This window comes from Colossoma macropomum, unplaced genomic scaffold, assembly GCF_904425465.1.
Source record: "Colossoma macropomum unplaced genomic scaffold, Colossoma_macropomum, whole genome shotgun sequence".
Lineage (NCBI taxonomy): Eukaryota > Metazoa > Chordata > Actinopteri > Characiformes > Serrasalmidae > Colossoma > Colossoma macropomum.
The window spans coordinates 16,541,869-16,556,021 of NW_023494786.1; the positions used below are offsets into that span (position 1 = coordinate 16,541,869).

Here is a 14,153-nt window from a genome sequence, read left to right on the forward strand (position 1 = left end):
GCAACTGCCTTCTCAAGCCTTCCAAAAATAACCTAGGCAAACTCTCACCGCCTTCCAGCCTTTCCTGGCTGGGCTGTAATTAATATGACAAGTCTGTGCAGAGCAGAAAAAAAAAATTAGCTCTTATGCCTGACCACTGCTTACATGCGAGCAGCAGAGGAGTTCATTGAAAGCATATGTTGCAGATGGAGATTGCTTTGCATGTTCGCTGCTTCTGAATACTTTTCTTCTCCCATGTGAGGGCATTGCAACTGCTGGGGTTAAGTGCAGCTGAGTGGTTTCAATACTGGGGGAACGATTGCTCTGCCAGAGAGGCATCTTTAGTCCTGGTCTGTGGCTGTGTGGAGAAAATGAATGCCAGTCTGAGACCAAAGATAAAGATGAATATATTCACGTCCCCTTTCTGATCATGGTGAGTGCTTTTAAACAAGGAGACAGTCTGAAGTAGAGTGTAGAGACATTTTAAAGAGCTGGCGGCATGCCTCGTAGCCTGAGGAGGGCTTTACTTTAACAATCATTGTGGAAGGTGAGATGTTCATCTCAAAATTCTCCAGAAGGTCTATGGAACACTAATGAAAGCCTTTTTTTCCTTCATGTTTCACGCAAACCATCACTGTGTAGACTTTAAAAAGAGGGAGAAAGAAGGGGAGAAAATGCATTTAAAAGGTCTGGAAATGATGCTTTCCAGCCCTACGCTGAGACAATGAGGTATCAATTACAGTGATAAGATCTGTGCAAAGTTCAAATCAAGTGAGAATTTCACATCTGGTCCTGCACTCTTGTCGTCAAATTAATGGATTCTTCTAAAGCCATGTGCACCAAGAATGTGATAACTTGGGCTTCCTTACTACTGATAACATTCTGAGGGGGGGGGAGAAGGAGGCACCGAGATTTCTCAAGCGTGCATCACATCACCGGACAGGAAAACTTGCACACGCAATCACGCGCAAACCTATGACATACACAAATCTACTTAAATGCACACTACAGACTGAAAAACAACAAGAACAAAGAAACAGCTCACTCCAAGAAAACTGTCAAGTCTTCTTTGGCTGCCTGAAAAAGGACAAGCTCCAGTGTAGCATCGCCTGCGTGCTTGTGCTGCCAAAACGGATTGTGAATCAAACATGCAAGGTGTGCCCTTTCTGCCTCCCTCTTTTCCTTCTGTGCTGTTGACGCCAGACCAGTGGCGCAGAGCGAGCTCCAGAGTAAAGTACTGACCAACAAAATTAGAGAGACAAGGAGAAACAAGAGGAAAAAAGAGAGAGAGAGAAAGAGACTGACTGACTGATTTACAACTCTTAATGAATGAAGAACAACGGCAGAGTGGCCCTCCATACCCGCTCCTGTGGAATCTGGCCCAGACATTTCTGGCATTCCTGGGCTGATTGGAAACACACATGCGTGAATGACCAGGCAGTTATTTCCAGGTGAGGAGAGAGAGGCGGCGGCTCCTCACCTCTCAGTTGTCGCCTGGATACCGTTACCAGGAAGGTCCAGCTCGCCGGGGTTAAGCTGCAGTGCTAAATGAATAAACAAAGGACGGCTCTGTGGGCAGGCTGGCCAGGTGAGCTCATATCAGCTTCCCACACTGAAACTCATCTGCTCAGGAAATGACCCGCAGCACCTCACCAACACACCTGGACAGGGAGGAGGCTGGGGCAGGGGATGGTGAGCTGTCCAGGAGAAACCGTGCCACATTACCTCAGCTCCGCAGAAGGAACTCGTCCATCGTTGCTTTCAACAGTCATCCCTCAACAGCAACTCATTCTACTGACACTAAACCAGAGCACGGCCATGAGGGATCAAAAAGAGGTCACAGCATAAAAATCACATCACAAATACAGTAGTAATTCATAAGTAGAAAACTTAAAATTAACATCATCAAATGAATGATAAGAGATAAAAAGCTCTCTTCAAACAAACACTCTTCTAACCATAAGAGCTGAGCATAAGTTATTGCAGGCCCAAATAATTTGAATATTTGTTCATTACACCATTTATCTGTTTAGTATTTTAATGCTTTGTCTTCTTGAAGCCACAAAAAAGCCTGAAATAAATTTCATCATCAGACGCTTTTACACAGAACAGTGACTGGTAGTATATGTAAAATGTTAAAAATAAATAAATTATCACTGGTTTAGTCAAATGCATCATAAATTCATGCCAGACATCACCTCGCAGCAAATTACACCGCTTTCCACAGGGCCCCTAAAGCTAAAAGAACAAAGATGCCGGAGAAATAAATCACATGTGAGAGCATTTTAAATTATCTGATAATAAGAAAAATGTACAGTGCAAAATGCGAGATAAGAGATTCAAATAACATGGAGGCACGACAAGTTTGATGAATCATAAGTATAGTGTAAGTGTAGTGATCCTGTCCTGAGTACCCGCATGCGTCCAATTCACACTGCCTCCAACTCAACGCACATAACTGCTTCAGGCAGGATATTAGCTCTTTTTTCTCCCTTTATTCTCTAACAGAACTGCTTTACAGCAGGTTTAAAACTTTACAGCACAAACAGCAGATTTGTCTATTTAGACAGTCACAGAATCACTATACCACCGTATCAGAGAAGAATCTCCTCTACACACCATTAGTACAGCACAGGATCTGCTCTGCAACTACTACACCAACTAGATTATCACAGTTTAGTAGATTATTATTTAAAATACAGTTTAGAGCACAATAAAAAGTGAGAGTGAGTGATTTGAATCTATATGGAGCTCACGCTTCACTTTCACACAAATGGGAAAGGGATATGCATCTGGTTGACAAACACTGCTCATAATGGAACTGCATCTGTTCCATCAGACAGACAACTGAAACGTCTTCAAGCACTATTGTTTTAAGGGTGATTTTGATTTTGAGAGTATTCAAGTGCGTGAAACTCTTCTGTACTTTACATATTCACCAACTGCAAAACCGTGAGAAAACAACACATCCCACACATGATACACCTCTGTTATGAAGTCAGTATTCAACACTGAACATTTCAAGGGGTTAACACCAGCTTTTTGACAAAAGATTTTAACAACCATTTAAAACTGCCAAATTATCATTTAGACAAAACTTGCTCTTCATACTTATGTTGACAAAATCTTTGCAAGTAAATATCAAGCATTACTCCGAAAAGCAATGGAAATGTCTTTCCAAACTTCTAACAGGCAGCATACACAGGGCCTGGCAGAGACCTGCTGTCTAGCTTCTTCTATGGAAAGCAACGAGAAAGAGAGTGCTGTCTCCTTTTTCATCCACTATTCATTTTTAAACAGTCTGTCAGCGCGCCACTCGGTACATGCAGTAATGACTGAATGAAGTGGCGTACATTAGGCGCCTGCTTATAGGTGTAAAAAATACCATTGCAGCTGCCCAATCAATACGTTATGGAGTGAGAGTGCAGGCTGGGAGCTACTTTAACACGACTGGGGTAGATAATGCTGCCCCGTGTAGAGACGCTGTCAGAGTCTATTAGTGTCTGATCTCTGTACTGAGAGCAGCAGGCATATGCTGAGTTGCGGCGGCTGACGCTCTGTCAGAAAAACTTTGGTTCTCCGGTTTTAATTGCAGCCCACGTTCGAACAGACCCGCCACTTGGAGACTGTGCGTCAAAGCAAGGTGACACACTGAGATGTGGCAGGCAGGGAGTGGCGATGGACACTAAGAGCTGCGTTAAGAGCCTTTACTTTCAAACATACACACAGAGGAGATGGAGAACATGACCAGAGTGCTGCCACTGACTGTGAAGCATAACATATTCAACATCTACATGTGCGTTTGGTCTGAACCTCATAAAAAAAGAGAGACTGGTAAGGGCTTGTAAGAGAGACTGGTAAGGGCACATATAATGTGATATCATCGATATCATCATCATCATCATCATCATCATTATTATTAGACCAATATTGGAATTACAGCTGATAACTTACAGCCTAATTTTTGCTCATACAGTGAAACATGTATGTAGTCATACCCTGATGCTGCAGCGTGTAAATGTCAGTTGTGTGGAAGTTTTTTTTTACGGTTTCGGCAGAGGACAACAAAAAGATACAGAAAGGGGAACACACTATAGATGTTCAATAGTACTAATTCAAATAACCAATCAACTCATCATTCCAGTGGCTATACAGCCTAATGTGATGTTATTTTTAGCGTTTTAACCTCTTATGCTCACCTAAAGGTGGGTAAAACTATAACAATGCAATCATCAAGATATTTTTACTATGCACAGCATTATTTTTAATCTTTCTGAGGTTTAATAAGTTGCAACAGACAAAAAACAATCAGTAGATGCATGTTTAATAAAAAAAAGATCAGAAAACTTAATTTTTTTTTCCTCAACGTACTGCACTAAATCCAATTAAACAGGATTTAATGTGCTCTCTTTGTAATGAAACATAAGGGCAACCGCTAAGGCAGACAGCTTGCTTGCCCCGGTTAATGCATCTAGCCTCACAAACAGTCTCATGAGGCAAAGTTATGGACTTAGGGCGGGTTATTCATGACAAAAAACGCAATACTTGAAATAATTCTTTGGACTTAATGTAATGTGTTCACTGGTGACCGATTTAGAGTGCGACCAAAGACAGCTTACAACAAACGTCTGGCAGTCTCAGAAATTTTGGAGCGAAATATTTCAATGTATTTGCTGCTACAATGCATGTATAAAAAGCAACCAATAGAGAACAGCATGGTATGACACACAACACAAACAAGATAGTAGCAAACATAGAGAAGTAGTTGCAATAGCAAAACACAGACAAAGCATCGCCTTGATATTCTTCTGGAACACACACATTAAACATATTATCAAATATTGATCTGAAATATGAGCTAAATCTATACATCTGCCTGATGCTGATGCTTATTCCTAGTCAGAGAATACTAAGTTTAGGTGTCAGGAAGCTCACAGTGAAAAGGCTTTGCTCCTCTCTGAAACAGTTTTAAGAGTGTCACAAGTGGTTCACCCAACACTCTCTGCCAATGAAGAGACTGTCACGTTGCACTGCATGACTTTACCAGGACATATTCAGTTCATTAAAACTCCAACAAGAGATAAAGATAACACACTATGCTTCCGTGCAGCCAATACATTATGTGTTGATAGAGGTACTTGCTGCTCTGTAGCACTAGAAACATATACCGTCAGGTTTGTATCAGGGGATGTGTCAGAGTGGCATAGCCTGGCAACCTCCCTGCAGCTCTGCAGAGGTACAGGCTCGGAGAGAGCGCACAGCAGATGCCTGACACATTGCTGTCCATTCAGTCACTCTAAAGAGCAGCTGCTCGCCATCTCCTGCCCCTGGCACTCTACACACCCACACATACCACACACACATGGCCAACAAGAGGCAACCGCAGAGGCGGACAGCTTGCTTGCCCCAGTTCCTGCATCTAGCCTCATAAACAGTCTCATGAGGCAAAGTTATGGACTAAAGGCAGGTTAGCCATGACAAAAACGCAATTCTTGAAATAATTCTTTGGTCTCATGTACAATGCTCCCTGGTGAACGATTTAGACTGCGACCAAAGACAGCTTACAACAAACTTCTGGAGCACCATGGTATGACACACAACACAAATAAGATAGTAGCAAACATAGAGAAGTAGTAGCAATAGCAAAACACAGACAAAGCAAAACCGCCTTTTAGATCTTAAAACCTTTTTAGACAGGCTTATTAGTCACTTATGCATTAGTCATCGTTTTTTCTTTGGTTAATATAAACGTTTCTGTCTAATGATTAGATTCTTCTTTATTTCTTTATTCTCATAACTTCTACTGCTGCTTTTGGGATATTGTTTAGCTACCCAGTCTTGAACAGATGAGGATGGTTTCCCCTTGTGGGTCTTTGTCCCTCTCAAGGTTTCTCTCACTCTTTCTCTTACCTCTGTCAGGCTAGGTTTGCTCACTTGGGGCTTGGGCCTGGATTTCTGTAAAGCTGCTTTGCGCAAATGCTTGTTGTTACAAGTGGTATACAAATGAATATGAATTTAAAAAGCAAACCTTTTCAGTCCAATTTCATCAAAGCATAACAATGCCACATCACGCTGTTTGCTTGTATATATTGCTTGCAAGACCCTGTTTTTCAGAGAAAATTAGGCACTGATGGATACCCCAAGCATAACGTTATTTTCTGCCATTGTAGACCTACTGGTAGAATTTTTTATTGTTTAATCTGAATCTTTTAATCTGTAAAATATAACTGTTTGCAACAGATTGATATAAAATAAATGCACAAGTTTGTTATTACACAGTTTACAGCAGGCTTAAAACACTTCACAGCACACTAACATAAAAACTGTGTGAAAAGGACAGACATGTGCAAATACACAAATACCTGAGCCCAAAAAAGAAGCAAAGGGTGCTCTCAACTGTTTTCACTGTCCTCCACAGATTTCTCCATATGCTATCATCATTCCATTTCATTCTCTCTCCTGTCTTAAAAGCCCCCCAGCAAAACAATAAATCTACGTAGGCACCATTTACCGTCATCCCAAACATACAAAGAAAGCAAGACGAAGAAGAAAAAAATAAAGATAGAGGGAGAAAGAGAAGAGGACACAGGAGGGAGAACATAGCAAGATTGCAAGTGATAGAGAAAGTCGGGACTCTGATTCTCAGATAGTAGGAAGGTGATAAGAATGGCATCTTTCACAGGCAGATCAAAAAAATCTGCCCTCGAGACTGCGGCACCCTCGGCATTGTGGCGGGGACTTCCAGGTCAGCGGCAAAAGAAAAGAAGTCAGTGAGTGTGGAGTGGTGGGGGCCCAGGGCCCACGGCAGGTGGTAGGGTGCTATTGAAGAAGACTAGAAGCTGGCTAGTTGGGAGAGTGCTGGCTCATAAGAATGGGGCCTGTATCTATAGGTGGCTGAAAAACACCTCGCATTACAGAACAGATCATGTGACACAGACTCCTCCCCCTGGCTGCTTCAGGATCCTCCTGGCTTGAATATGAGCAGTATCTCCAGCAACAAGCTGTCTTTATGCCCATCCAGGTAATTACAGGCCACGGGTCAGGATCTATTACTGCTGGACCCAAGCAGCATCCAGGTGCCCAGTCCCGGGGCGCTCAGGCATGCTGCGAGAGGAAACCAGGAGAGCACTCAGGCCTGTCCTCCTGGCCTGGAGGCACAGCCAGCAAAGAGAAGCAAACTACACTACAGTATGTGCTTTGTCTTGATTCACATCACGCACACACACATTTGTTTTTATACCCCGTTAGGATGTGGGGTCGTGTCCTATATCATTGCTACTGTGAAAAGTTCTAATCTTCAGACCTTTCAGGAGGGGAAAAAAAAACAAAAAAAAACACATTCTTAATATTAATGTATGTTAATGTAACAAGAATTTATTTCTATAAATTTCAGACCATTTCTGTTGGTACACTTTTCATAACATGTTCATAGAGCAGCTGGCATTGCCAAGTGGTGTAAAAAAAAAAAATGAAAGAGAAACAAACAACAAAAGGTTTCCATAAGACGGCAATGATGTGTACAAGATCAGGATTTCTTGGAAAATGGATTTTTTTAAAATAAAGTTTGACGTAGTAAGTAAACATTATTATATGGACACCATACCGCGAAAACAACTAATTCAGAATCAACTGTTTCTGTGATGTCACAAGAACCAACTTATTTACATGTGTCCACCTACTCAGCCTACAGCAGTATAGCCACGTCCATTCATACTGAAGTTCTAGGGAGTGTTTCTGCTCTGAGTGCTTTTTGAATAAGGCACAATTCAGAGCAGCCAATCTAAACAGATGTCATTCACATACATCAGTCTCAAAGGCACAGTAGCAAAAACAACCAGTTTAACTCTAAGAGAAAAAGAGATGTTAGAAAATGGTTGTGTAAAATGACGTATGATAATTTTTGCTAAATACAACCACATAAATATAGATATAATATAGTCTATACTTTAGCAGACAAATAAATACCTACTACAAATATAGCAGACCTCATGGGAAAAAACAAAATACAAGACAAATGTAAGCTACAGGACCTATTATCCTGCTCTTGGCAACCCAGAGCACTGCCAGATTTCTATACACCTGATTCAGCTCATCAACTAATTATGGGGCCCTTAATGATCTGGATCAGGCAGAGGTGTAGTGAAACTATGTGCTGCTGAAGGTAACCAGGAGCATGATTAAGAAACTTTGTACGGTTTTCGTATGACCGCAATATGCACTGCAAACATGCAACTACATGTAACATCTATATGTAACAAAAGCGCACAGCGTTAATCTTTTAGCCTGCTAAACGTGAATGAGTGAGTCAGTTACCAGCCAGGACCACGAGTTACTTTGCATCTAATAAGAACTTTCTACACCTCACCCTCTGACCAAAATTAGTCTTACTCAACCTTAGCCTCAGTAACCAAACAGAAATGTTTTCGTCTTTTCAGTTTTTCTGAAACTAAAATATTAATTCAGTGTTGAAAATCACTTGCCTGATCAGGCAATCTGACGTTCATTAAAAGGGTACTTTTGACAGTGAAATTATTTTGTATACAAAATAAAACCCTTGAGTTGCAAAAATGGTCTAATCCAGTAGTGTGTGGAGTTAAATCTAGCCAGTCAAGTTGTTTACTAGTACTTGTCTGTGCCGCAAGACATGATTCAAAATCTCAGTGAAGTGGCAGAATTTGACCAAGCAAGTTAAAAACTATCAAAACTATTTTCTTGGGTCAATTTTGACTCATCCATACCGGAGATATTTTAGGCTTTTTGTAGGTCTTACTTAAGATCTTAAGGTCTTACTTTGTTTGCCTTAAGAAAGCAAACAAAACTGAAATGTTATATTCTGACACTGGCATTTACAGAAAGCAGTTACTACAGAGAAAAATCTCTTAGATCTTGCATGTATGAATGAAAAAGGTCACTCGCTTGTCAGGAGAACTGACATAAACAAATAACAGCTCTGAATAATGGTATAGAAGACACACATGCCCTGTCTCTCTCTCCTTCTCTCTCACTCTAAAACCAGTAAAAACAATGACACAAAGAGTTCTCTGAAATGTAAAGCACAAGGTCATAGATAACATGCGGTTTTATGATAATTTTGCTCCAAAGAGTGATAGTATAGATTAACAGTATTACTAGTGATACGTGATACTAGTGATAAGATAGTAAAGATGACACATATATTATGAAATAATAATGATAGCTTTTATTGTAAGAAAATGATAAGTCTTAAAGAGATTTGCATATGTCATTTATTTATGTTTGGAAAAAAAAATAGTTTGGGACAGCATAAACTCTGTTTGGGACAGCAGACTTCCAGTCCGCTTACACAACCAGGCAAGTTGGAGAAAAAGTTCATGTTGAACTCTGCTGAACGTGCTTGGAGAAAAGCGATGGAGGACAAGGTGGGCTATTCAACCAACCCAAAGAGTGCAAGGCCAATTATGCTTTTCCTTTTGCTGACAATCAAACTCAATCACAATCTCGACTGCTCAATGTTAAGAAGGCTCTGTCAGTTTGAAAAAAAAATAAAATGTGACTGTGCAAAAACACTACCAGCTCCAGCAAACTGGTTATGTTAGCTGCTTAGATAAGCCCTGTTTGGTTAGATTAGCCCTATTTTTCCAACATTTTTATCCTAAAATGTGCAAAAGCAAACACAGTGCACCTGACTTGAAGGCTGCAAGAGGGAGGTAGACTTTGAAGGGGGGGAAAAAGAAAAAGAAAAAAAAAAACAGGGCAGCCACTCTAGCAGTGATTAAAATCTGTAAGCACAGCTTCACAGTGTGAGTGTGATAATGGCCATTAGCGCTGGCCACAGCAAAGGCAGCTCAGCCTCTAATGCAGATTAGTGCCGGAACAACACACATCCGTGCGCACACACAAACTCACACACACAGATACTCTCTTGAGGACATCAGCACTGCCTTTACCCTGACAGAGCGCATCGCACACTGTCGCCTATCAGCGTGGCTTCTTGCAGGGTGCAGATAGTGAAATCATAACACACCTGCATCTCTCCGTGCACTGTCGCCCGCGCATCTCCCCCGCCATCGACAGTTGCCGTCGGCCTGCCACACACACACAAAACACAACACAACAAACAGGCCGGGAAGGAAAAGTGCTTGTGCTGAACAAATGACAGGGTGTTTCTTCCACTGAGTCATAACAAAATAAAATCAAAAGAGGCTTGTGTCCCTGGACTGTTTATCGTGCACTCAGCTAGATTAAGCGCCTCCTGGCCTGGCCCCTGCACAAAGCGCTGTGTAGTCTAGCGGGCCTCCGGGTGATGCCCAGGGAGCAGATAAGAGTATTGATAATGCAAGCCGCACACGTCCGATTGATTTTGGAAAGCTGAGACACTGAGCCTGAGCTCACTTCGGATATGCTGCATCAAGAGCTCTATTCCGTCGGCACTCGCATCCGGCCAAGACTCACTTAGATAAAGCTGACTCCCTGGGGAGAGGTGTAAAACATACAGCATTCCTCCCACATACCCATACAATATATATAAAAACATAAAAAGCTGAGATAAAGTGGCTTTATAGGACCTTCTAAGCCCCAAAGTGTTTGCAGCAAAAGGAATTGCTAAGTAACAAAACTCAGCACTTTCATGGCACCAAACAAAGTCCTTCAGTACTACTGAATATCAAAAAATTCCACATCATTCAACAGCAAACTTCAGTACCTAAGTAGTCAGTCTTATCAGCATCAGTGAACCAATAAGTGTGTTTGTTGCAAATTCCATCAGTGCTTCTTGATAAGTCTGCAACCACTTTAACCTGAAAATATACCCACTTCCAGCATCTCGCTTTCAATTCTGGTTTAAGTCACATTCACTTCTGGTTTGTAATTTCTAAAATAAATGACAGTAAACAGGATATTACTTAAATGTATCGTCCAGGTTTTGAAGTCAAGGTATCAGTATTGAAAGTTGTGAACGGTACCCTGCCCTACTGCGTCCCTACAAAAATTTGGGGCAATCTAGTCAAAATGTTTTCAATAAAAATAAATATGTTCTCTTTGTTGCTCTGCAATAGTTTCATATATTAAAAGGCTGGAATATGTCAGGTATTCATGTTTATTTTATTCAAACAGTGGCCATTTTCTTACCACAGGACCACTGTTGGCTGGATATTTGCGTTTGGCAGACTATTCAAAATTAGCTAATATACATGAGGACTCTTTTCAACCTGCTACTTAGGCATCAGCTCAGAATTTAATTCTTTTAATAGTAATAAAATTAGACACTGAGATTTTCTTCTGATCCTAAAATTTCTATAATCAATCTGAAGTCTTTTTAAGAATTCAAATATTCAAATCATTCTTCAAATCAAAGACTACTTTGAAAATTTCAAAAGGAGATGAGGTGTCCATAAACTGGGCAGTGGACATTGTGTGGACAGGGGTGTAGCAGTAGGTCCCCCACAGCCTTCTGGTTAAGCGCTAGAGAAGCAGCGTCAAAGCACACTGGAGGATGTGTGTCTGTAATCTGTGGGACACACCGAGCCGCGTGGCCTTTTGAAGGCATAAAGACAAAGCGATGAGCGCTGATAAGAGAAGGCGCCAGGCTGCTTGAAGCCCTGAGCGCTGAGCAATCACACACAGACTGATAAGCATCGGCCCATAAAAGCCTGCTGCGACTCCTGCAGCTCTCCTCCAGACGACAGAGAGAGAGAGAGAAAGAGACAGAGAGGGAGGGAGGGAGGCAGGGAAAAGGAGGAGGAGGAGGAGGAGGAGGAGGAGAAGGGAGGTTCAAACTGGGTAATAAGGCTGGATGCTCTGTTTTGGAGGTTGAGGGGTGGGCAAACTGCAAGACAACAGTATGACAGCTCTCCTCATAGGAGGTGATTGGTGGAGCATGTATTGAGGACAGAACTACAAGACAGTGTCACCTTAAAGATAAACAACAGTGACAATAAGATGAAACTAATGGATGTGTGCTTTTCCAAGCATAAAAGAAAAAAATCACAATAGTAGGCTTGGCCTTTTTGACAGTTGTATCACATTGTGAGACTTAAAAGTGCAGGTGGTGGAATGCACTTTGACAGACATGTACCTCACGCAGACACAGCAAAATTCACTCACACTTGACATTAACATTGTGACTGAAAAAGACATTTATGAAAACTGTACTGACTTGCTTAACAGTACGACAACCATATTCGCACTACAGCAGAGAATGAGGAACTGTCCACCGTGGTAGTGCAGTTGGCAGACTGATCTCTTGTTGACTGGATTAAACTAACCTGACCACTTGATGAAAAGAAAAAATGTCATGTCTATGAAAATCCCATTGACTGAAATCAGTCTAATCCAATGCGAAACAACATAAAGCCTACTGATACACAATCACACCAAACGTCTGAAGGTCATTTACAGTTTGCTCCGCTTACTGTAAAAAATGCTTTCATGCATTCAACAGAATTATTGCTGGTCAATATGACTGATATTAACAACCACTAACAACGTCACCAGTGTGTTTTCTTTTTTTTATTTCAGAGATCATTACCAGCACAGCGAAGGAATATGAGACCACCCTTGTGTCTTACCTGAGCCGGTATCAATGACAGTAGCCTGGCCTCTGCGTTCGGTCACCAGCCGAGAAGAGCCGGGCATGCTCACTGGCTCAGAGCGCACTGGCTGGATCCTAACACAAAGCAGAGACACAGATATTAATGTTTCACATTTTATTACACAAGGAGTCAAAATTGTGTATGTTCTCTGTAGTTTCGAGTAAAGCAACCGAGTACATGCTGAGTACTGCATGCATGTCCTTTGGGTGGATACATGAGATGTGGAGGGTAATGCTGCACTGAACGTAGTAATATTATAAAAGCAGGTGCTGCTATACTGAGACTTGGTGAAACTGTTAACAATTAGTAACTAGATTTGGGTGTATCTTGGCTATGATCCAGTGGCATATCCACAAGCATACGAAATAGGGCTCAGCATGGTTTTCTTGACACAACTACCTAACCGTGTTCAGGGCCACAGAACCGTTCTGATTGGTTCTACGATTAAGTCTGTACTGTGCCGCAGCATCCTATGTTGTTTCAAACCTGAAAACAAATAAGTTCAGTTCGCTTACATGGTCGCTAAACACATGACAGCAGTAAATGATTTTAAATCCACCATTCAATGCTCAAGTTTGTGGCCATTTTTGTAACACTGCAAGGCGGTGATTTCCAACCATACAAGACCAGAATCTATACTTTTTCCTCTATTACGCTGTTAGCAGTTAGCCACTCTTTCGTGCAAAGTTTTCTGCAGTATTCCCTTGGGTTTGATTAAGCAACTCAGCAGATGGAAAAAGAAACTATAACCGCTAAAGTCCACACCACCACAGAACGGCACGACACGGCCTTCGTGGCCGTTTGGCACTGCAGTCAAAAACAAGCTTCTGTGTATAGGGGAAACATCTTGAAATATGCTTATATTTTGGCCATATCGCACATCCTTACCTGAGGCTGTGCAAGTCCAGGTCGTCAGTATCAAAGTCGAGCAGGGGCTGCTGGGTGTCACTGGGCCCCTGAGACTGCAGAACAGACGAGCTTGAGGAGATGACTGTGGTCTGGCCTGAGGGGTGGATGGTCTTAAACTGGAACTGAGGGCCCATCCACAGCCGTCTGTGAGGACCAGTATGGGTCACTATCTCCACCTGAAAGCACACAACATCTTTGACCATGTGAGAGAGAGTTTGTCTTCTAACAGTGCTTTTCACTGGACAATGTGATGAAGCACGGTACAATAACAAATATGTGATCCCACATTTTGTTGTCATTTCTACTGCCAAGAAATGGAAACAAGTAGTCAGCCAGACTACAGACAGCTTTGGGCTCAGATTAGTATCCTTTAATATGACTTTAATGCTTTAACTTACTGCACAGTCCAGTAGAAAGTGCTACAATAAATACATGTATTTAACAGAAAATTATATGCCTCAACATCTAAATATAATAGCAATTTATTTAGCATTTAGTAGGTCAACCCTTTAGTAGATTCACCCTTTGTCTTACAGCTTCCATTCTTTTGGGAAACTTCCTTTCAGTTCGCCACATAAATCTGCAGGGATATTTTTCCATATTTTCAGAGTTCAGTCTAAGTAGTTGGTTGCATGTTCTGTTTCTCATGGTCCAAGTAATCCAAAACATATTCAGTGATGGTCTGGGCTCTGGGGT

The 14,153-nt window shown here is 41.6% G+C and overlaps 1 protein-coding gene across 3 annotated transcripts in view; it reads right to left on the reverse strand.

Moving 5' to 3' along the window:
• bcas3 (BCAS3 microtubule associated cell migration factor) overlaps nt 1-14,153 on the reverse strand; it is a 296,779-nt gene that overhangs the window by 175,932 nt on the left and 106,694 nt on the right. For all 3 annotated transcript variants that reach the window (XM_036562324.1, XM_036562319.1, XM_036562331.1), the window contains 2 exons: nt 13,437-13,633; nt 12,525-12,622 (listed from right to left, as the gene is read on the reverse strand). In XM_036562324.1, coding sequence (XP_036418217.1) covers nt 12,525-12,622; nt 13,437-13,633 — 295 coding nt within the window. The remainder of the gene's footprint in view (nt 1-12,524; nt 12,623-13,436; nt 13,634-14,153) is intronic.